The sequence below is a fragment of the Ascaphus truei genome, chromosome 17 (genome assembly GCF_040206685.1).
Source record: "Ascaphus truei isolate aAscTru1 chromosome 17, aAscTru1.hap1, whole genome shotgun sequence".
Taxonomy (NCBI): domain Eukaryota; kingdom Metazoa; phylum Chordata; class Amphibia; order Anura; family Ascaphidae; genus Ascaphus; species Ascaphus truei.
Window position 1 is genome coordinate 36,471,232 of NC_134499.1, and position 24,412 is coordinate 36,495,643.

General features: G+C 45.4%; 3 protein-coding genes and 2 long non-coding RNA genes across 12 annotated transcripts in view; all 5 read right to left on the reverse strand.

Annotated features, from left to right (window-relative positions):
* The window catches only part of PXK (PX domain containing serine/threonine kinase like), a 58,815-nt gene extending 54,170 nt beyond the window's left edge, over positions 1–4,645 (reverse strand). For all 5 annotated transcript variants that reach the window (XM_075574793.1, XM_075574792.1, XM_075574791.1 and 2 more), the window contains exon 1: positions 4,489–4,645. In XM_075574793.1, coding sequence (XP_075430908.1) covers positions 4,489–4,590 — 102 coding nt within the window. In that variant the 5' untranslated portion in view covers positions 4,591–4,645. The remainder of the gene's footprint in view (positions 1–4,488) is intronic.
* LOC142468336 (uncharacterized) lies at positions 828–3,876 on the reverse strand. The gene is made up of 2 exons (XR_012788637.1): positions 3,168–3,876; positions 828–941 (listed from the first exon to the last, which is right to left on the reverse strand). It is a non-coding gene; the product is annotated as an uncharacterized LOC142468336 (long non-coding RNA).
* Positions 4,646–10,870: 6,225 nt separating the features above from the next.
* HTD2 (hydroxyacyl-thioester dehydratase type 2) lies at positions 10,871–11,549 on the reverse strand. Its single transcript, XM_075574804.1, has one exon. It carries the CDS (start codon positions 11,547–11,549, stop codon positions 11,016–11,018), a length of 534 nt encoding a protein of 177 aa, XP_075430919.1. The 3' UTR covers positions 10,871–11,015.
* Positions 11,490–15,047, reverse strand: RPP14 (ribonuclease P/MRP subunit p14). Of its 4 annotated transcripts, none has more exons than XM_075574808.1 (6): positions 14,966–15,047; positions 14,203–14,307; positions 14,034–14,121; positions 13,084–13,160; positions 11,984–12,062; positions 11,490–11,627 (listed from the first exon to the last, which is right to left on the reverse strand). In XM_075574808.1, the coding sequence occupies exons 2-6, from the start codon at positions 14,292–14,294 to the stop codon at positions 11,571–11,573; spliced, it is 393 nt and encodes a 130-aa protein (XP_075430923.1). In that variant the 5' UTR covers positions 14,295–14,307; positions 14,966–15,047; the 3' UTR covers positions 11,490–11,570. The 4 variants fall into 4 exon arrangements, with proteins under 4 accessions (XP_075430923.1, XP_075430921.1, XP_075430922.1 ...); XM_075574806.1 differs by lacking the exon at positions 14,966–15,047 and adding an exon at positions 14,919–14,960; XM_075574807.1 differs by lacking the exon at positions 14,966–15,047 and adding an exon at positions 14,763–14,912.
* Positions 15,048–17,917: 2,870 nt separating this feature from the next.
* On the reverse strand, positions 17,918–23,989 carry LOC142468506 (uncharacterized). The gene is made up of 5 exons (XR_012788676.1): positions 23,915–23,989; positions 21,184–21,205; positions 21,056–21,073; positions 20,328–20,387; positions 17,918–18,516 (listed from the first exon to the last, which is right to left on the reverse strand). It is a non-coding gene; the product is annotated as an uncharacterized LOC142468506 (long non-coding RNA).
* Positions 23,990–24,412: the final 423 nt, after the last annotated feature.

The following is a 24,412-nucleotide window of genomic DNA, read 5'->3' on the forward strand; positions in this document are numbered from 1 at the left end:
AAGCTAAATATCTGTATGTATACGATCGGCTTACAGGGGCAGTTATACTTCATGCAAAAGAAAATTGCAACCAGTTGTAATATGCTGCCGATTCAAATAATCCTCCTCAACCCTTCTGCTGCCAATGGGACTTGCAAAGTACTGCAAAGCCAATCCCCTTTGGCAGCACAAGGGTTAAAGCGAAAATGTTGCTGGTTTTTTTCCCAAAAGTCAATATGGTTTCTGTGCAGAAGGGCCTTGTGATTCTGCCTGTACCTATCCACAGAGACCAACACAAAACAGAGCTCCCGCACACATTTTAGGATGAGATTCATTTGATGCAGAATAACAGACGATGTTAAAATGCTTGTGTAACTCTCTCTGCCCGGCTCGTAGGAAGTTTACGTCGGTGCACAGTATTTAGCTACACAGCATAGGTTACCTCAAATCAGGGTGCTGGGCGCCCCGCAGCAACAGGGTCCAGCATACCCTACTCTGCTATTAACATAACATAATGTTGGTCTCGTTCATTTGACTTCTCCAGCCCTGAGAGGCTTCTGCACTATACACCAAATATGGGCCCAAGTGTCACATAACCAGAAATATACCTAATAGTTGAATAATGCCTCAAACATGCACAACATCCAATTTTGATGCTACATGAACAGTTGACATTATACCAGCTGTGCTCACCAACAGCATAATGCTGGTTGTGCTATTACAGACTCCGTAATCATGATGGATGTTGAAATAGCAGTGACCGTTGACTTGAAAAGCCAAAGCCAAGAACATGTGCAGTATTTCCAGGTCTGCTGTACATCAGGCATAGAAAACAACGAATGCTGAAATGGTAATAAATGGCCATTTATTGTGCTTTTACTGTTTAATGTTCTCGTTTTCTGGGTGTAGGCATCATCTTTATTGCATTTTCATACGCCCGCTGTGAATGTTCCAGGACTTGGCTGAAAGAGTCAAGTACATGATGCAATGAAATCTATTATCAAAGTCCTCCCAACAATAACGGTTGCTCACCCCAGTCACAAGCTCCAACACATGCTTACTTCAGTGTCATGCTCCTTTGTCACACCCAAGTCACATTGTCTCCTCTGTCAGTGTCACATATGGTCAACTTTCCTCCGATTGCCTTCTTTCACTATACTTTCACATAGTATGTAAAATCTCAGAGGCACAAAGCTCCCACGTTCCCTATATGAATCTAGTTATCTTCTCCATAGGGGTAATTCTATATATGCCGATGTGACAGCTAGGGCTCTTTTCACCCCCAAATCTCCAGACTTCAATGGGGATTACATAAATACATTAGTTCACAGCAGCGCTATGCTCTGCAATGCGGTTGGTGATGAATTAACCTGTATACTGCGTTTTCATTTCTCTCTCCATCCAAGTTTGGTGCAATTTGCAGAAGGTAATAATTCAAAGGCTTATATCTCCTGAATGGAGAGTCATATTTGAAAAATAAGAATGGCGTTGGAAAGGGGAAAAGGAGATCCTTCAAAATTGCAACAAGAAAAAAAGGTAGCAATCCGCGCAGATAGCGGCTTTAACCCTTTGAATGTCGGCGTGCCCCTCCGGCACATCGCAATCACGTGACTATTCCTTAGAGCTAACACAGATAACGGAAAAGTTAGGAGCCCCCCCCCCCCTCTTCCGTTCCTTTGACCGATAGATCGTGCTCAGTGCTCAAGAGAGTGCAGAACGCCATCTCTTCCAGGAAAGGAGCTGGACATAAACATTACATCGTGAGGCCCCTGTACTGGTAGAAACCATGAGGTGATTGCTACATTACGGGGCACTTAAAGGGTTAAAATAGCAATATCCCTCCACCCACCACCAAAGAAAAAAAAATCTGATTACGTCATGATAGTTCATGCATATACGGTAGCTAACTTTTTTCTCTCAGTATTAGACAATTAAGACAAAATCAAGTTCCCTTAAATTTTCCATCATCCCTGAGCAAAAAAAGAAAAAAAGTTAAAAATAAGAATCAACAGTAGAGGAAGACCGTGCGACCCAACGCGTCTGCCTGTTTTACCAACTTACTGCAATAAAGAACTGTTCAAACAGTTCAAAGGGGAACCGCATGGACCCAATTACATGTTCTCATACACAGCCGTTCCCAAGTATCCCATCTGTGTCCCTGATGTCTTATGCCAGGGCTGGGTGACTCCACTCCTCAAGGGCCCCCAACCAGTCAGGTTTTAAGGATATCCTAGCTTCAGCACAGGTACTGAAGCAGGGATATCCTGAAAACCTCACCTGTTGGTGGTCGTTGAGAACTGGAATTTGCAACCATGTCTTACGGTCTCTGATTTTCTAATTGTGTGTGCATGGTACAATTAGACCCGTGATGCAGATAAATATGTACAGTAGAGATAAATACAGACATGTCATCTTCTGAAAATGTTAGTCAGATTAAATATGCTGGCGGCTATCAGAGGTTTCTATAGCACTATTTGGGTTGTAATGGCAAGAGGCCATATAGATCCGTACAATTCAATTTCCAAACCTTTATCATGGTTCAATAAAACTCTTAACATGCAGTTGTCAAAAGCTGTTCCTATCATTTTTGTAAATTATACATTTGCCCCAAACGCACAATTCTTAATTACCACAATACGCATACACCCATCTATTTTGCGGTGCGCAATCGCTCTATTTAGCGGAATAGAATTGATGTGCATGCAACTTGTACCCTAAATATTATAAAACATATGAATGTATAAATACAGGCATACCCCGCATTAACGTACGCAATGGGACCGGAGCATGTATGTAAAGCGAAAATGTACTTAAAGTGAAGCACTACCTTTTTTCCACTTATTGATGCATATACTGTACTGCAATCGTCATATACGTGCATAACTGATGTAAATAACACATTTGTAACAGGCTCTATAGTCTCCCCGCTTGCGCACAGCTTCGGAACAGGTAGGGAGCCGGTATTGCTGTTCAGGACGTGCTGATAGGCGCATGCGTGAACTGCCGTTTGCCTATTGGGCGAGATGTACTTACTCGCGAGTGTACTTAAAGTGAGTGTCCTTAAAGCGGGGTATGCCTGTACTGAGACAGGTGCCAGTGATCAAAGTTTGTTAAAGGTGTTAAATCACATTTCAGATAAAACGCAAGAAAATGTTAGAAGCGAGAAATGTGTATGTATGGAAACATACCCTCTAACTATTTAAAATCTTCACTTTTTTGTTGCAGGAAAACAGCAGTTTTGGTTAAACCCCAACTTTGTAGACTGAACGTATCAATATGTTTTGCAACAAGAAGCAGGATGCTGATGTATGAAATAGATATAGTTAGATAACATATAGATAGATCTTTGTCCTGCACACGCATACAGTACATACACACCTAGCAGCTCTAGCCTCCAGTGCAGCTGCTATTAACCACACACTGTATACAGATTATTTCCCGGTGTAGTGTTCAACATACAGTACATTGCGTAATAATTAACTCTGCCCCATAAATACGTGCAGCAAGACAGACGTGTATTATTTTAACTATATAGTAATTTCTTATATACCAATAATGTTTGTATATCCTCATATACAAATGTATACTGTATGTATGTATATCTTTATTTATATAGCGCCATCCAGATACATAGCGCTTCACAGCAGTAATACACAACATAATATTATAACACAATGGGAATAAGCGCCACAGACAATAAACATTAATAAAATAAATCCCTGACCCCGAAGAGCTTACAATCTAAGTGTGAATATTGTTGCGCTGCATGAAAACACACAAATGAGATATAGATACTCATACATACTTTCACACACAATGCAACACACACACTATGTCCCCTCGCACAGACAACACTATATACACAGACAACACTATATACACAGACAACACTATATCCCCCGCACAGTATATACACAGACAACACTATATACACAGACAACACTATATACACAGACAACACCTATATACACAGACAACACTATATAAACAGACAACACTATATACACAGACAACACTATATACACAGACAACACTATATCCCCCGCACAGTATATACACAGACAACACTATATACACAGACAACACTATATACACAGACAACACTATATACACAGACAACACTATATACACAGACAACACTATATACACAGACAACACTATATCCCCCGCACAGTATATACACAGACAACACTATATACACAGACAACACTATATACACAGACAACACTATATACACAGACAACACTATATACACAGACAACACTATATACACAGACAACACTATATACACAGACAACACTATATCCCCCGCACAGTATATACACAGACAACACTATACAGTATACACAGACAACACTATATCCCACACAACACTATATCCCACACAACACTATATCCCACACAACACTATATCCCACACAACACTATATCCCACACAACACTATACCCCCCGCACAGTATATACACAGATAACACTATATCTCCGCACAGTACACAGCCGCCTCTCACCGTGTGGGACTGCAGGCTCTGGCTCGCCTCTATCACGGCTGTGAGCGGTACCGTGTCATCCAGTAGCAGCTTGTGCGCCGGTGGCTTCTCCATGAACGCCATCCCCGCGCGCCGCCCGGACACTGACTGAGGGCCCGGAGCCGGGGGGCGGAGCCAGGCACAGGGAGGCGGGGCCATTCCCGCGAGCCGCCTGAAAAGAGGGCGGAGCCAGACACAGGGAGGCGGGGCCATCCCCGCGCGCCGCCCTGACACTGACAGAGCCCCAAGTCGGGGGGCGGAGCCAGGTACAGGGGGCGGGGCTCATGTGACAGGAGGAGTGGTTACAGCTACTGTACATACTGGGAAAGTGTCGGTGTGTAAGGGGGCGGGGCTAGAGAGACAGGTTCCCGCTGGGTCCTAAACATAGGCAGATTGCATGCACACACATAGTCGTGTGATGTGAGTGGGGCTGCTGCACTGCTGCCAGCTCCTGCAGCATAGTAACACACGCTTTTTTTAAGTTGCTGTCATGTGTAAGAGCTTTTATTTAAACTGCTGCTTCCACACCAACTCTGATCTGCAACCCTAAACAGCGGCCACATGCATTGGGACACATGTTGCACTATACATATCATATATTTATTTATTTATTTATAAAATATTTTACCAGGAAGTAATACATTGAGAGTTACCTCTCGTTTTCAAGTATGTCCTGGGCACAGAGTAAAACAAAATAATACATGGTTACAAATACAGTTACATAAATGAACAAGGTATACATTATATACAAGACATTGCATGCACAGTTAAAGAAAATATATATTACTAGCTGAGAGACCCGGCGTTGCCCGGGATGTAAATGCGTAATAGGTAGTATTATTTATAAATCGTGGAACAATAGGTGACTGTTTGTTGTAAAGGTTGGATAATAATATTGAAAAGAAAGATGGAAGAAAATGTAATACGATGTTGTATAAAAATGGTTTATTGTAAACACACCACAGTACAATGTATATTTTGGTGGCATAAGTGATGTAAAAATCTGAGTCGTGTGTCCTGCTAGGGTGTGAGGCGGCGGGTGGCGCGTGGGTTGTGAGTGCTGTGTGCGAGTGGGGGTCCTGCTAGGGTGTGAGGCGGCGGGTGGTGCGTGGGTTGTGAGTGCTGTCTGTGAGTGGGGGTCCTGCAAGGGTGTGAGGCGGCGGCTGGCGCGTGGGTTGTGAGTGCTGTCTGTGAGTGGGGGTCCTGCTAGGGTGTGAGGCGGTGGGTCAGTGATGTCGGTGCGTAGGGGCGGGAGGCAGCAGGTGTGTGTGGCGGCAGGTATGTGTCGAGTGTGGCGGGTGTCTGTTGAGTGCGTGCAGCGGGAAGGGGGAGGAGGGGGGAGGTGGTGGAAAGGGGGAGAAGGGGGGAGGTGGTGGAAAGGGGGAGAAGGGGGGAGGTGGTGGAAGGGGGAGAAGGGGGAGGTGGTGGGAAGGGGGGAGGTGTGGGAAGGAGGAGGAGGGGGAAGGTGGTGGAAAGGGAGAGAAGGGGGGATGTGGTGGGAAGGGGGAGGAGGGGGAAGGTGGTGGGAAGGGGGAGGGGGGGGAAGGTGGTGGGAAGGGGGAGGAGGGGGAAGGTGGTGGGAAGGGGGAGGAGGGGGGAGGTGGTGGGAAGGGGGGAGGTGGTGGGAAGGGGGGGATGGTGGAGGTGGTGGGAAGGGGGGGAGGTGGTGGGAAGGGGGGGGAGGTGGTGGGAAGGGGGGAGGTGGTGGAAAGGGGGGGGAGGTGGTGGGAAAGGGGGGAGGGGTGAGGTGGTGGGAAGGGGGAGGAGGTGGGAAGGCGGGGGGTGGGAGGCGGTGGGAAGGCGGGGGGTGGGAGGAGGTGGGAAGGCGGGGGGTGGGAGGCGGTGGGATGGCGAGGGGTGGGAGGCGGTGGGAAGGGGGGGAGGCGGTGGGAAGGTGGAGGGAAGGGGGGGTGGGAAGGTGGAGGGAAGGGGGGGGGAGGCGGTGGGAAGGGGGGGAGGCAGTGGGAAGGGGGGGGGAGGCAGTGGGAAGGGGGGGAGGCAGTGGGAAGGGGGGGGAGGTGGTGGGAAGGGGGGGGAGGCGGTGGAAGGGGGGGTGGAGGGGAGGTGAAGGGGGGGGTGGAGGGGAGGTGAAGGTGGGGGGGTGGAGGGGAGGTGAAGGGGGGGTGGAGGGGAGGTGAAGGGGGGGGAGTGGAAGGGAGGTGAAGGGGGGGGGTGGAAGGGAGGTGAAGGGGGGGGTGGAAGGGAGGTGAAGGGGGGGGTGGAGGGGAGGTGGAGGGGGGGAGGTAAATGGGGAGGTGAAGGGGGGCGGAAGGGAGAAGTGGAGTGAGGGGAGGTGAAAGGGGGTGAGGGGAGGTGATGGGTGGGTGAGGGGAGGTGAAGGCCGCTCACTCACCCGTCCGGCAGGTCCCACGTGGATCTGAGGCGGGAGGCAGCGTGTTGTGGCCCGCTCTCCCGCTGTGTCCCGGGCGCTCGCTCGCTCCCCCGCTGACTGTAGCGGCGCCGGGGGGGGGGGTATCGGGGAGACACTGACACTGGAGGGGAGGGGGGGGTGGAGGGGAGGTGAAGGGGGGGGTGGAGGGGAGGTGAAGGCCGCTCACTCACCCATCCGGCAGGTCCCACGTGGATCTGAGGCGGGAGGCAGCGTGTTGTGGCCGCTCCCCCGCTGTGTCCCGGGCGCCGCCATCTTGGGCACTCGGCGCCGCGAGGCAGCCTGCCTGGCCACTGGCTGTTCCCCCGCCGGGGAGGGGTGAGTTGTAGCGCCGGGGAGGGGGGGGCATGTATATGTGTGGGGGGGGGGAGAGGTGGGAGATATAGAGGGGGGGTCTCGCACGGCCGCTGACACTGGGTGGGGGGGGGGGCGCTGAAGGGGTAATAATAGTGTGTGTGTCCCGCTGACTGTAGCGGCGCCGGGGGAGGGGGGGGTCGGGGTGAAAGCGCGGGAGACACGGGGAGAGGAGGAGGTGCGCGCGGGTGCTGCTAACACTGTGAGCCCCGCTAATGTATGTAACAGTGTGTGTGTGTGTGTGTGTGTGTGTGTGTGTGTGTGTGTCACTGTGTGTGTGTGTCACTGTGTGTGTGTGTCACTGTGTGTGTGTCTGTCACTGTGTGTGTGTGTGTGTGTGTGTGTGTGTGTGTGTGTGTGTGTGTGTGTGTGTGTGTGTGTGTGTGTGTGTGTGTGTGTGTGTGTGTGTGTGTGTGTGTGTGTGTGTGTGTGTGTCACTGTGTGTGTGTGTGTGTGTGTGTGTGTGTGTGTGTGTGTGTGTGTGTCCCTGTGTGTGTGTGTCCCTGTGTGTGTGTGTCCCTGTGTGTGTGTGTGTCTGTGTCCCTGTGTGTGTGTGTCCGTGTGTGTCCGTGTGTGTGTGTGTGTGTGTGTGTGTGTGTGTGTGTGTGTGTGTGTGTGTGTGTGTGTGTGTCCCTGTGTGTGTGTGTCCCTGTGTTCCCTGTGTGTGTGTGTGTGTGTGTGTGTGTGTGTGTGTGTGTGTGTCCCTGTGTTCCCTGTGTGTGTGTGTGTGTCCCTGTGTTCCCTGTGTGTGTGTGTCCCTGTGTGTCCTTTGGCCCGTCACTCCGCCTCAGGCCAATGAGAGGTGTGCGGGGGCGGGCGGGCCAAGGGACCAATGAGATTTCCCCTAGGGACACCGGACATCCAGGCAGGCAGGCAAACATACAGTGCTTTCACTAATATAGTATATAAAAAGAAAGATGAGCGTATGAAACAGTTACAGACCAGATTAAAGTGTGAGACAGCCTTAGATTTGAAAGAACTTAAGCTGGTGGTGGATATGAGAGTCTCTGGTAGGTTGTTCCAGTTTTGGGGTGCACGGAAGGAGAAGGAGGAACGTCCAGATACTTTGTTGAGTCTTGGGACCATGAATAGTCTTTTGGAGTCTGATCTCAGGTGATAGGTACTGCATGTGGTAGGGGTGAGGAGCTTGTTCAGGTAGCTGGGTAGCTTGCCCAGAAAGTATTTGAGGGTGAGACAGGAAAGGTGAACTTTGCGCCTAGACTCTAGTGATGACCAATCTAGTTCTTTGAGCATTTCGCAGTGATGTGTGTTGTTGTTGCATTGGAGAAAAACATAGGAGTGGCCAGCTCCAGCTCCTGTACTCAGGGGCCATCAACAGGTCAGGTGTTAAGGATATCCCTGCTTCCGCACAGGTGGCTCAATCAGTGACTCAGTCGAAGATTGAGCCACCTGTGCTGAAGCAGGGATATCCTTAAAACCTGACCTACCTGTTGGTGGCCTTTGAGGACTGCAGTTGGCCCCCGTCTTAGGCCTCGGGCATGGTCAGCGCTTATGCGCTGACCCGCGCTGCTGCTTGGCAGTGAGCCCCTGCAGCCGCAATGAGAGCGGCTTTAGCAGGGGCTCGCTTACGCTTACGCAAGCGCAAGTCTTAGAACATTTTTAAATTCAAGCGCTAACGGGAGCGCTGGGCCGGTCACGTGAGCGGTTCGCCCAATGAGGGCGCACCAGCTCCATGACGTCACTGGCCCGCCCCCCGACGGCGCGCGGACCAAGGCCAGGGAAAGCACCCGCTTTCCCTCAGCCTCAGCGCGGACTGAGTCACCATGGACTCAGCCTTACACTATGACTTGGGTATGTGTTGTTTTTAGTGCCAGCTGAATAAGATTTAGTCAGTCATTGGAAATGGACTTTTTGTTGTAAGAGTATAACCATCTTACTGTGGATTCTAATCTGTTTATGTGGTAATATAATAAACTATATTCATTTTTTTATTTCCATTTTTCTATATGTAACCCTGCTACCCCCTCCCCCCCCCAAATCTGGGCCTTTACTGGGGAGCTACACTGTTACTAGTGGTGTGTGGTGCAATACCTGTTAGGTTCACAAGAGAGCTTAGTCGTCTGCTTGATGGTATGAGACATGACAGGACAGGGACTGGCTTAACAGGATCTCTGTATTCGTTGCACAGTTGGTATCAGCGCCTCCAGTCCCATGGGTCCTAAATAGAATCAGGGGACTCCGTATGGAACACACACACTGAATACATCCAGGCAGATACATGTCAAATGGTATTCTTTATTGCATTCACTGCAGCTCATCACACAGCGACACAATACAGCAGCAGATCACAACTTCTGAGTGGTACACACCCTCTGGTATTCTGGGGTGCGGGTCCATGATGTTACTCAGGCCTGAGCTGAGCATGCCTGCCCTCGCAATGGGGAGGAACTTACAGCTCTGGAGCCACATGCAGCACTTATCATCTGAGATCAGACTCCAAAAGACTGTTCATGATCCCACGGCTCAACAAAGTATCCGGCCGCTCCTCCTTCTCTTACCGTGCACCCCAAAACTGGAACAACCTACCAGAGACTCTCACATCAACCACCAGTTTAAGTTCTTTCAAATCTAAGGCGGTCTCACATTTTAATCTTGTCTGTAACTGTTTCATACGCCCACAATATATATTTTCTTTAACTGCGCATGCAATGTAATGTATACCCTGTTCATTTATGTAACTGTATTTGTAACCATGTATTATTTGTCTTAACTCTGTGCCCAGGACATACTTGAAAACAAGAGGTAACTCTCAATGTATTACTTCCTGGTAAATTATTTTATAAATAAATGTCCTGCTAGCTTGAAAGCAGGGCTCCAAAAGACACTATGTTTTGTTGCATTCTCCTGAAAGCACTTCCAGAAGGGGACGGGCTCATGACATCAGACCTATCACAATAAGCTCTCTCTCTCTTGCCATGAGTCACCACCTCCTCTAGTTACTCCCAGGATAAGCACAAGTGGGGGGTCAATAGCCCACAGATTAACTCTGTCATGCCTGCAGTTATCAGGATTTACAGACAGAGCAGGGAAGAACAGGTGCAGATGGCATACCTGCTATATTTACATGCCTGATCTTTGTAGAGCTATAATAAATCAATTTGTGATACAATACACATTTGCATGTGAGCACACCACACATATTGCATCAGGTATTGTAAATACAGTATATATGTTCAGAACAGATGTGTCTATTCAGAAGTAGAAATGTATACTTTCACAGAGCCATTAATCCAGATCACAACTGCTGTCAGAATAAGAAATGTAGTTTCTGCCAGTTAACAATACCACACTTCTCTTAAAGAATTATGATAATTTAATGGGATTTCCAGATTAAAAGGACACTTTGGTTAAAAAGAGGAGCTTGATTCTCTCTCAGGAATCGCTAGCAGCTAACACATTGGGAAATGTGCTTTGGCACAACTCATCTCCTCATTAAATGACAAAAATATTGCAACCATATTTCTGCTGTGAAGCGAACATACTAGCACTGAGTTTATGCTGAAAAAGCACCGTATGTAACATAACATTACAAAGTCTAAACTTGGTATAAAGATCCTTTGAGCAGAGAAATTATATATCAAAACACATCAACAACTCCTCTGGAGGACAAAGACAGTGTATATTGATGTCACATATCACGTTCATTGACATACATTTCAGATACATATACATAAAGTATGCAAATAAAATCCTTCAGTTAAATGTATTGAAGAGTTGGCTCCAAGTTAAATATTGAAGAACAATTTCATGGTCCTTTCTCTTCAGGAATTAAGACTCTAACGGTTCCCTCCATGACAGTCCTTCCACTTCCAGTTGCTGTACATGAAACTGCAATAAACGCTAATGACCTCTTTATTGTCTTTACTTCTGCGCGTGCTAGAACCTCTTCGCCGGTATGTAAAGGTGCTGGGAAGCGGATTTCTTGAGAGAGGAGCACACAGCCCTCCCCAGGCATTTTAGTTCCCAACACTGCAGACACGAGGCCGTTGAGGAGAACTCCATGTACAACTGTCTTTCCAAACCTCGTCGTCTTAGCGAAGGCTTCACTCAGATGCAATGAGTTAGTATCCCCGGTAAGTTCAGAGAACATTTTAACATCATCTTGTGTGAAGATCTTGGAGAGCTCAGCTCGGTCTCCCACCTGTATGTGTAAAAGTTGCCGAGATGTTGGTTTTGGAAATCCACTGAAGAACTGAGGCTTTGTCAATATACAGACCATTGACGCACGGGAAGCAGCTATCTCAGAGAGGGCTGGTGAGAACATCAGGAGTCTCAGCATTGTCCAGAAGATGAAGAATATTCAGTTCAGAATCAGTTCCCTGCTGTTACCAGCCAGCGCCAGCAGAAAAGGAGAAGTCTGGAGGATGACAAATGTAAACTCTACTCAAATAAAATACATATTAAATAGCCTGTCTGAGGCAAAAAAATGCTCAGTATTATCAAAATGTGAAAACAAATGGTTAAAAAAAAACATTAACATGATTTTAAAAAACAGCTTTCCCTTTAATTTGTTTTATCTTGGGAGGGGGGGGGTAAAAGCAATTTGTATTGAGGTCATCATAAATATTCAATCCCCATTATTATTCAACTGCAGTCATCAAAAAAGACTTGTTAACCAAAACCCTTATTTATTGAGATAGGCAATTGATACTATCAACTTCCACACCCCATGATGCCTATGCTTTTCAGTACTCAGCAACAGAGCAGTTTTACCTGTATCACTCGAAAGGAGCAGGTATGCTCCTGGTAATGACCCAGCAGTGTTAAAGAGCTCCACAGCTTCACAAGGCCACTGCAAAGATAATAAAGGTTTATTTCCTATGATACCTGAATGGATCCAGTTAAACTAATGTGCCATTAGTATTGGAAGGCCATGTAATAAACTGCAAAGAACATCAAACAAATCAAAGGCTGAAAAAGGTGATATTGCTCTTTTGTCCTCCATCATTACATTCCAAGGATTATATGGCAGTGCCACCAAATTGCAGCTAAACAATGGCACCAGATTTATGGGGGGGAGCTCATTAGAAGCACGGTTTAGTAAGACTTTTTTTTGTGCGGGAACTTAGCAGCAGGAAGTATTTTAGACATGTCCTCTTCAACATTGAGCAAGCAGCCCTATGCCATAAAGCAGGGTTTCTTAGCTCCAGTCCTCAAGTCCCCACACCAGGTCAGGTTTTTAGGATATCCTTGCTTCAGCACAGGTGGTGTAGTCAAAGACTGAGCTGCCTGTGCTGAAGCTGGGATATCCAAAAAACCTTACCTGTGTGGGGTGGGGGGGGGGGGGTCTTGAGGACTGAAGTTTGGCTCCATATTAATATATAAAATATGATAGATATGGTACACGTCCTTTTGCATTTTGCCAGAAAGTTCACTACTAGAATATACCGGTTTATTTCATTAAAAGGTGTATTAACTTGCAAAGTACCCGTTTTTCTTTTTTGTTCTTTTAAACAGCACGATAATATTCACGATTCAAAGTTTTTGCATTTATATGGCAAACACATATATTTAGTATCTATGTATGTTTGTGTCACCCACCCAATTAGGTTAGCAATAAACAGAATGTCAAATTAAATAAACTGTTCTTTTAAATGTACAGTTGACATGTGCCCATACATTTCAAGTTTCTAATGGGTAACCCAGTGAAAAAGCAATCCTTCAATACAGTATACTGTAACTGGACATTAACATACATTACAAATGCTCTCAATATGGTTAGCAGGAAAGGTTGGGAGCTAACATACCAACAACATATACCCCTAAACAAATAACTTTATTGTTGAATTTATTCCTGCAAAGCTATTGTATACCTGCTACAAATTCTTAGTATGGCGCATAATGTCTTTTCATTATATCTCAACAGGTCCAAAGGGAAAGACGATCCCACCTGTAATTCAGGAACAGAAACAGCGGGTTAACGTTTTAGAGGCCATGGGGTTATTTATTAAACTTCGATAGTCTTTATGGCCCCTACCGCACGAAAACGCCCACCGACTTCAGATTGCTGTTTCCGTTAAAAGTTTATATAGTTGGTATCTCTGTTTATAAAGAATGAAACTAAATCTCACGCAGACAACACTCTTGGAGAGTTATTCATTAAACGGTAATAATGCCCTGATTCACACTATTGCAGTATAAGAACTCCCCAAAGAAGAGTGTTGTCTGCGTGAGGGTTAGTTTCATTCTTAATAAACAGAAATATATAGACATACCAACTATCTACAAACTTTCAAGCTCTAATTTCAGCCAAATAATTAATTGTATCCAAATTAGGAGCTGAAACACACAATCTTGTTGGGCTTTTATTGCAACCCGTAGGCCGAGACCAATATGGGTAAAAGTTGCAGGTGTAGGCTAGAATATTGTTAAAGCCACTCAAGTAAATAATCAATTGCAACTTGAATGATTAGGTCTTTCAAACAGGGGACTGAAGAAAGAATAGGAAAATTATAAGAGGGAAAGAGGATAACAGCAATAGCACGTGTTCAGAAATATTTGGCTGAAGCGATACCAAAGGAAAGAGGTTCTTTATTGGTGCCATTTATCAATATTTCCCAGCTGCAAAACTACTGCCAAGAACAGCATCATATTTAAAGATATGCACTTAAGTTTTTTAATACATCTGGTGCAGTTTTGTATTAATAAGCAGCCAGGAGACTTTGATAAATGACTTATGTGCATCCGAAACACCAACTCTAGAATACACCTTTCTTGGAGGTGGGGGGGAGCCATGTTTGCAAACAGGATAATAACAACATACCTCTCCATGCAACTCCTTTAATGCTGAAACAATCAATTGCTTGAACTGAGCTGCATTCAGTCTGATCCCTTCTCGTTGTTGAAATACTCTGCAAAGACCATACAACGTTTTATTCAAGTTTGTTTATTGCTGCTAATAAATTAAACTATATAAGCACATGAAAACTTACAGCTGAATCTTCAAGTAATGGTAGTCCGATGTATTCTTGAGCACTATTCTTTCATAGGTTGTAGGTTCTGGTACATTAAGCCGTTCTGTCATATTTAGCAAACAACTTTTATACATGGAAACACAAACAATAGTTAGAAAACATACAGACATTAACTGAAATAAATTAATTCCCTAGCTCAGACTTCTAAAATCCCAGAGGCGCCCCCCTCCTCCCCCCAACTCTCCCTAAGACGTTACACAAGGTCCCATCCAGAGAAATTGTGTCTTCAAAATATAATAACCCTACATACACAATAACTGGACAACTGTCACTATTTATCAGGGACACTGTGCACGAACACAGCGTATGCTTGCGTATTTAATACCGCAGAATTGGCGAGACGATGAAACATGAACACGCATCCTTTTTCTGTCTCATATTTAGGGTGTCGAACAATTGGAAGGTGACGGGCTTACTCCTTCCATTCGGGAGAAGTGTTACCCTGTAGTGTAAACCCCAGAAACCCTCCTAAATCCCAGCCCCCCAAATAAGTGATATATATAGATATATACACATACGCGCGCCTGGAAGTGGGAGGAAGCTGGCAAGTATTGGCAGTGGGAACGTTTATCAGGGAGAAAGTGGCAGCAGATACACTTTCCTGGCGGAGTCTCCCTACTAAAGAGCAGGACTTGCCGCGGCTGCCGTGACCCCGGTGAGGAATCACTACCTACCCCGCGCGCCTTACTACATCCCCGCATGTATCCAACCTGGCACTCACCGCTTCCGGTCCGCCCTATAAACCTCCCCGCGGCCTGTGTATCCGGCAGTGCCCAGGAGCTGGTCCCCCCGGAAACAACTACTGCTGCTGCTGCCGCCCACGCCGCTCCCACCGCTCCCAGGCCCGGCCAAGCTGGATAACCGTTTCCTCCCTCCACCCCTTCCTAGTTCTCCCATAACATGTATGCTGGGTCTGTATATATACCCTATGCCAGCAACAGGACAGGCCTGCAAAGCTGCCCCTGCCACATGTGAAAAGCACGGTTTAGTTTTATTTGAGGGGTTTGATACTGGGGAACAATGTCAGTAACCCAAACAAGTGCAAATGTATGGGGATTAGGCTGCGCTTATAGTGCCGGCTACGGTGACGTCACGCTGCGGTCGCTGAAAATTTCAAATTGAGTTGACTTCGAACGATCGCGACCAAGCCGTCACACCGCGCTTACTATAAGCGTACGCGACGGCGACAATGCATGATAGAAATCATGAGTTGACATGCAATGTATTCCTGTGTGAGAAAGTCTATATCTCATAATCTTTCAACCATAACCGCCTGGTGAATTCTGGAGCTGTTTTACCTTCTTTCATCCAGAATAATTGTCACATGGCAGCAAACATCTGGCAGTTACTGACAGTGTTCTAGGATTGCCTTACTTCATACTCTAAAAACCAACCTAATGCTTCCTCCAGAGCTACACAACCCACAATATGTTCTATTTTAGTTGCACTATACTGCATATTCTACTTTATTGCACATCTCATATTGCCTCTATAGCATGTCCTCATCCCTAGGTACAACGTGTGTGCATTCCTAATATAACACACACAGGTTAACTCTCGTGGTAACTGTCACTCACACTATTTACTATAGAGACATCCCAATATTTAGGTGCAAACTGCACCATTTATTCTACTTTCCCCTTAGAAGTTTCCTCATCTCAATGAAGATCTCTGGAGGATGAAAGGGTTTCCTTTCCAGACAGGAGTTTTTATGTGTATGTAGCCCTGCTTCCTATCGCTAGTAAGCTGCTACCCTGTGCTGTGTTACTTGTAGGCTCACAGGGCCTAAGTCTCTGCCACGGAGAGCCTGGGGTGCGCGCAATATCTATAACGGGTGCAGCGCCTCCACCTGCGACAGCTCCCGCCAACGGGGGAGTGGGTCTTCGCAGGACGTATATGCAAGAATTACACTCACACAGCCAATTATCATAACCAACCTCCTTTACTTGCAGGCAAAACTCACATTTAGGTACATGCAATAACATTCCAGTGGATACACTTTATAACACGCCACGGCGGACACCAACATTATCTTGCGCCAAGGCGGACGCCAACACTATCATGCGCCACGGCAGACGCCAACACTCCCCCAAACCCTCCACCGGGTGATCCCACCCCGTGTCCGATCCTTAACGGATTAGTCCTCCCGCTCAACTGTAGACAACTATATGTGTGTATGGGTGACTGCGCAGCCACTGTGTCTCGAATGGATAAATGGTACCGTTGGTGCACTTGAAATACCTGCCGAGCACTCCAGTGCCCGGGACTGCTACGGTCTTCACAAAGGGTCTCTGCACGTCGACACCGTTCTCTCTCTCTCTCTCGATGGTCCGGGGCGATCCCACCCGGACTCCGGCAACAAGAAGCAGGGTCTGAGCCCAGACCTCCCACTCGATAGTATAGTCCCGATCAAGGTCTAAAGATACTACGGGAACAGGAACCTCGCTAGGGCGATCCCTCGTTCAGCTTGTCTCTACCGTGACTCAGGGCTAGCTGGGCCTGGGGCACACGGCCTGCGCCGGGGCGGATCAACCTCCCCTACACAGACACTCCGTCTCCTCTCCAACCACCTCCCTATATCTCCTTCACCTCCGCAGCCCATTGGCTCAACTCTCTCACCTGACCCTCCCCGTGGGGCTGCTGGGACAAGGGTCTGCTCCCTCCCACCAATTAGCACTCTCCTCCTTCGCGGGCTTTTGCAACTCCCTCTGTGCAGGCGCAACCTCCCGCTCTTTCAGGGTGAATAAGGGGTCACGGCTACATGTACAAGACAAGACGGGAGCTTAAGCACTTGGAACTTGCAGCAAAACGATATTTATTGTAGCCAGAAGAAACCCAGCGTTTCGGCGGTCATTGCAGCTTTACCTTAGGGATATGGCTACATAGCCACATGGCTGCACTGACCGCCGAAACGCCGGTTTGGTTCTGGCTACAATAAATATAGTTTTGCTGCAAATCTGAAATGCTTAAGCTCTCTTCTTATCTTGGAATCCGCTACAGAAAGCTACCGGTCTTCCCACAGACTAGTTGCACCGGTGTAAGTATCAGTTTATTTACTTTTTTGATTATGGCGTGCAACACTGATATGTTTGAGCAGTTGGTGTGCGCACAGTAGGGAATAGGGGATTTCCTTCAGTGTATGAAAACAAAAAACATACAGATATAGACACAAGAAATTTGATGGAGCTCAGTGGTACTGTACTTTATTTAAAATCCAACTTTTTCACTTACACTTAATTACAGCAGAAACATGGACCTACTTTAAAAAGTGAATCATTGTAGCATCTCTTAAAAACAGACCCCAAAAAGTTTCATTTATTGTTTTACATCATTTTGTTCCTCTAATACACCGGTACCGTTCTACTTTCCATGTATTTCATCCTTGTCCTGATTTAGATAAGTTTATAATGTTATGCACCTGACTTTGGGCTGATCTATACAGCGTGCGGCCGTGCGTTCCTATGCGAACGCGCGTGCCCGTGCCGCATGCTTTTCCTGTATATAGTGCCGGGAGCTGCAGGTAATGTATATGTATATGTGTGAGTATGTGTGAGTATATGTGTGTGCATGGGTTGTGTGAGTGAAAGGAAGTGCTAGATAAGATTTTTTTAATGAAAAAAAAAAAAACTTTAATAAATATTTTTTTTTTTACTTCTGCAATCATTCACGCACACGCACACGCACACGCACACGCACACATACATTTGAGCACAGGCAGCGGCGCGAAATGATGAATTTCTTCATCCTCGCCGCTGTCTGTCGGCTCCCCTCTCCCTGCCGTGCGCGCGCGGCCCTTCTATAGAACAGCTGACTGACGTCAACCAACTAAAAATCCGCGCCCGGCGCAGCCCGCGCCCGGCACTATAGAACGTGCCTTACAGTATCAGGAGCAGAGGCCGCCTTGCTAATCGGTTCTTAAAGATAACACAGTATCACTGTTCCCAAGCAGTGTTACCAACTTATTACATGAATGCTCAGTTACATTAATACGTGTGAAACACATACAGTATATGAATTTCCCTATTAATCCTATTAGCTTGCATATACCAATACAGTCATATACATGTTCCTATACACATTCTAAATTAAATGTTCTTAATATGTGATCATATTAATGACATTTACTATACATAACAATGTGGAATTATAAAAATCTACATGTGATTGAAAAAGCCTTGAATTATACATAAGATTTATGCTTTACAGATACATTTTTGTTCGGGCTGGAAATCTTCTTTAAATAATGTTCAGTCCTCTAAGTGTCTTTTTCATCTGTAAAAAAAAAAAAAGCAGACATGGAAAATGCCAAATGACAATTATGCCAACTCAGTCACTTCAGGGATGACATATAGAGAAGCCCTTCAGCAGGTTGTCCCCAGGTCCACATCTGGCCCTCCATCTGTCTTCTTCTGCTAATTTCATACTAGTTGCTTAGGCAGTTACAGATGTAGGCAGCTTTACCGGTCGCGTGGCCGCGGGTGCACTGCGGTGGGTCAAATCTTTTCAATGGGAACACCCGCAACGTTAATCCTTCCGTGCCCCATTCGGCGCGGTCACCACGGAGGGTAAGCCCGGCTACATCTGCAAGTGCAATCTTTCACACAAAAACTCACTTAAGGTTAAGATTATGTAAATATATATGGTAAAGATGTTATACATGCAAAACGTTCAATTATAATAATTGAAGTCTTTAGTTGTATCTAAAATGACATTACAGTAAGCGTTTGGCCTTTCTGCTCCTGAAGGCGTTCTGATCTGGCCCCATTGGAGAACAAGTTGAAGAGCTCGGACATGTAGCGTTTCGCGCAGCAATGAAACAGAAGTGTGGATGCGCAAGCAGCAAAACGGCACGGAAATGAAAAAGAACTACAAACGAAATATTTCAAATCACAATATTTAACTCGCAAATACGGTTAATTTGGGGGGTAAACAATGTTCACTAGCTATTCACAAAATAAGGGCACATGTAAGCAGCTTCCTTACTAGTTATACTTGTTGGATGCGTAAAAAAGGAAATAGATATTTTACATAATTTAGTGAAGTTAGTGGAAACAATGTATTAGAAAATAAAATTAGGAAGGAAGAAAGAAACAGATGTCTGTGAGTAGGGTTACTGGCTCTGCACTTCTTTAACCCAGGCTGTGCTGACACGTTGTGTAATACAACAGGCATATGCTTATAGGGAGAAGGAGTGGCTCAGTGAGTAAAGACACTGAACTTGGGGAACCTGGTGCAATTCCCGGTGTTGGCTCCTTGTGACCTTGGGCAACTCACTTTATCCCCATGTGCCTCAGGCACCAAAATCATAGATTGTAAGCTCCACGGGGCAGGGACCTGTGCCTGCAAAATGTCTCTGTAAAGCGCAATGTAAAACTAGCAGCGCTATACAAGAACATGCTATTATTATAGGGCTACATGTCAAAATGGACAAGCAAAAAGTGACAGGGTGCTAATTTGCATGTCATTACCCAGAATCCCTGGCTGCAGTGGAAGCACTGGATAAGTGCATAAGCACTTGATGCTAAGAGATCATGGGAAAGGTAGAAAGTCCTATGTGAATGTGATCACAAGTGATCTTTTTATTTGCTGTACAATGTGCAGGGATGGGTTTTTGTCACTTTTTCACTCACCATAATTTATTTAGTGTCTGTAGAAAGTATAGAAACAGATTGCTAACTTTCTGATTGCAAATCAATGCTGGGACAGGGACATTACAAATAACGATTAAGGGGCTTATGCTATGTATCCACCCAGGTGGCCAAATTCTGCACTAACTTCAATGGGTCATTTTGTCCTAAAACGCCCAGCTCGGCTGCTTCGGCAGATATACAATAAATAAAGCCCTCAAACTCATACATCTGACAATTAGGCAGGGACTCCAACCTGACAGACAAAAGACAGCGTCTTACTTTGCCAACAATAAGATTCTCGGATGTCTTTGACTGAGTCACCGATTCAGCCACCTGTGCTGAAGCAGGGATATCCTGAAAACCTGACCTGTTGGTGGCCCTCAAGGACCAGAGTTGGCCACCTCTGCACTACACTCTTCACTGCAAGGAGTAAAAAAATAAATAAAGACCAACCTTTCCAGCTCTTCCTCAGCTTCGGGTCCGTCGGGTACGTGAGTGGTCTGCGTGGGAGGTCTGTGTCATTTATGTCAGGGAAAAGAAAGAATATATGTAATATTGCACGTGGTGGTTACTGTATGCTAAGTATATAAATGCGTGTGTGTAATAATATTAGGTGCGTTCTTCCTCGGAACGTTATCTCCCTGTGCCTCTGGCACCAACATTTATTTTTAACCAGGTTTAACCGCCTTGTAGTTCACATACAGCGCATGTAGTGCTTCTAAATTTTAACCCCATAGGCACCGGATACATGCCACGCATCCCATGCTATTGACTTTATTGCTGTGTTTCCCCTTTTCTCTACACAGTGGAGTGTACACACACACCCACACACACAGACACAGACACAACCACACACTTCCAATCTGTAATTGCATAGGACAGAATTACGGACTGATATGACAGCTCCAACCACAGGGTGAAGCTGTTTCCATTCCTAATTGCTCCTGCCTTTCAGGCATACGTCATGTATGTTTCTTAACACCTTTGCTGACAGAGAAGCGTGCAAGGCAAAAACAAAACAATGCATTGCTTGCCCCTGGGACCTCTTTTGTTGATGTAGGTAAATAGCCAAAGATAAAGCTAAGTGTAGCCCTTTAAACACTGCATGACATGCATATTACAGTCTGTTCTTCATAAATACCGTCACTTACACCGGCATAACAGTTTGGAACGACTCTTACCGGCCTTCGCTGTCCATCCTAAATACAAAAACATACATCTATTGTTAACAGATTTGAAAGACTATTGCAGGATCTATTAGAAAAAAAAAGCATTCAAATAATATGATGTAAGGATGTAATTTGCTCACCCATCTCTGCATTCTTGTGGCCCTGTAAGGAGAGCAGCGAAATATTAATATTAATTGAGGCAGCGACATTGATACCACATGTATTATTGATTTAAAAAATACTATAGAAAGCAACGACATTAATTTCATTGATTTTTTTTGTTTTTGTTCTGTGCAGCATGTATTCACAGATTTTGGTGAGAAGATTTTGATGTAAAAGCTCGGAGATTAAAGCTGCAGTTCAGTCTTTTTTTTAATTTTTTTTATTTTTTTTACATCAATAGTTTTATGTGTGCAATCTCTAATTACCTAAAGAACTGTATAGCTGCAGGTCAATTCGTTCTCCATGTATTGATAGGCGAAATTTGGTGACATAATTAGTGAAGGGATCTATTTTTCTTCTGCTTCTGTCTCTCAGTGGAAGCTCATGAATATTCATGAGCACTCCTGCACTGACATGTGCTAGAGGGAGGGCAGGGCTGACAAAGGGGTGTGCCAGAGCTTGTGACGGGACATGAAGGGGCGGTGCCTTAGCAAATGGCTGTTAAAATAGAATACAAGAAAATTGGTCTTTCAAAGTTGTTTTTTTTAAAACAGAAAATGCTAAAAGTATTTTTTCTTACTATAGAACTGATTTATTAAAAGAAAACACACATGCACGATATTGGCTGAACTGCAGCTTTAAAACGCGAGTTAAATATATTTTATTGAGAATCAGCCACAGAGCTCACTGTATTTAAGGGAAACTGCAAGTCCAATCTCTGAATAAGAATATTATTAAAGAAAGGCCAGTCACGGCAATAACAGAAGGGATGTAATCAGAACATCACATGTAATAGTTTCAGTAACATTTTAATTGCGAATTCAATATATCATTGGCCAATGGCACATTTGTTTAGGGGCAACAGCAGGTTTAACAAAGGCAAATGAGAGTTATTCTAGGCAATTAGTTTTCAATAAAGGTAATCAAAAGATGCCTAAATTAAAACAAAATAAAGTAATTTTTTTAAAAGGTGCTTGGGTTGCCTCGTTAAATATTTCTATATATTTTCTCTGTTTACTGCCACTTGTTTGATGTGATTTTTTAATATCACCATTGTATGATTGCTAGGACTGGTAGGATATGATTGAATATGGAAATGAATATTGTCACTACAATTGCAGATGTAGTTAAATATTGATAGAGTATCCCTGGAACAGAGCATGTTCAGAGTATGTTCTGCTTCTCAGGTCAGTCTAAGCCCTAAGGTCACTTGTGCTATCCAGATGGACTTTGCAACTTAAAGATACATTAATAACTCCATGAATATTTTGTTTCATGTCCAAGTCAATGAGCAAAGATCGTCATTTGACCCACTTCGAAACCAGTGTGTTAGAAAAATATTAAAATCAAACAAGATTTCTTACGTAGTAAGATTCTAGATTAAGTGTCAGCACAAATGCCAATTGTAATTGATCAAGAACGGTTTCTCTGTAAATCAACAGAATATATTGTGCATGTAAAAATAAGGCATGCCTGAGGTTAGCAATATAGTGACCGTCACTGAGCAGTCCAATATAATGTCATTCTTTGCTGCTCAGGTCCCGAACAAAGGTGTTTACGGATACAGTGCCTTGTCGCTATTAAACCCTAAAAACTGGAGATGATTGCATTACATGATGCTTTGGAAACAGTCACATGCGTCTCTCATGGAGGGCGAGTTTCCCCAAGCTCCTTGGTGCAAATAGCACCAGACTGAGCAAACAAATAAGGCCCACTAAATAACGCGTGGCGCTGTTTGTGCACTCGTTTTGCCGCATGGAGACGTGCATAAATATAAGGAATAATTAACTCCTTCCCACTCAGAAGTGCCATTCAGTGTGTGGCAGGTAAGAGGTTATGCAAAGCTGTACAGTAATTCCTAGAAGTCAGCACCCTCCTTAGGCTACATCCATGGCAGGGGAAGCTGCGCGGACGCTCCGCGCTGAGCCCCTGCATCCTCAATGAGGATGTCTTTAGAGGGGGCTCACGCGAGCATCCGCAGGCGTGCTGAGGCGTTGGGATTTTCAGCCGACAGCAAAGCCTGTTTCTCAGCGGCTGAAAACCTCCAATCACAGCAAAGCAGCGTCAACGTCACGGCATCGTGACGTCGTCGCCGTGGCGTTGAAGTCGGTGCTTTGCGGGCTATTGGTCCCGCGACGTCACTTCCCCGCCCCCCCCCCCGATCGCACACCTGCCAGTCCATGGGATCGCTCCTGACCGGGCAGGCGAGCCTCAGCGTCAGCGCGGAGGCGTGCGGGCTGAGGCTCTATGGACGCAGCCTTACTTAAGTGTATGTCAGACACTCCATTCTCTCTCCCCGTGCAGTCTCTACTCCCCGTCCTGCCATCAGCTACTTTCAGATACTCAAGAGGCAAGAATTCAAAGTAGCAGCACGGCAGTAGTGTTCAAATGTGAGCAAACTGTGCGGTCTAATAACTCATATGCAGAGTGAAAGAGCACTGCGTTTTATTTATTTATAAAAATGTGTTACCAGGAAGTAATACAGTGAGAGTTACCTCTCGTTTTCATGTATGGCCTGGGCATAGAGTTATGATGACAAATAATACATGGTTAAAAATACATAGTTACATAAGTGAACAGGGTATACATTATATACAAGACATTGCATGCACAGTTAGAGATAATATATGTTATACACCTGACACGGTGTACAACCACTCGGTGGCAGGTGCAAAGCTGTACCATTTTCATTTAAAATGTATGTCTTACCTGCATCAATGGATTGCCCACAGCCCATGCCTGTAATGTGTATTAGCAGCTCTCAGGAAGACCTCGGACTCTCTTGTCTTACAGTATTTCACTTCTGAGAAGGTTTTGACAGCTTATTTTCACTGCCGCCACCGCTGCCTGCTAAATCTAAAATTGGATGGATTCATCTTCAGAGATTATGTTTTAAACCTTAGTGTCACTGGAGTATGGGAAACGCTTGAAGAATCAGAGATCATGGAGACGTTTGGATACCTAGAAGGGCTCCTCTAAATCGTGTTCTACATAATGTGCTCAACTGACCATCAAATCACCTTACAGTACTTGTATGTGTAGGAACCCCAGTGCACTCACCACTGATATTCTCCCAGTTGGTCACCATATTTAATGCCACTGTTTTGGCTCAACATAGGGCCACAGTCTTATTCACATAAATGTGATAAATAAGATCACAGACTGAGCCACTGATTGAGTCACCTGTGCTGAAGCAGGGATATCCAT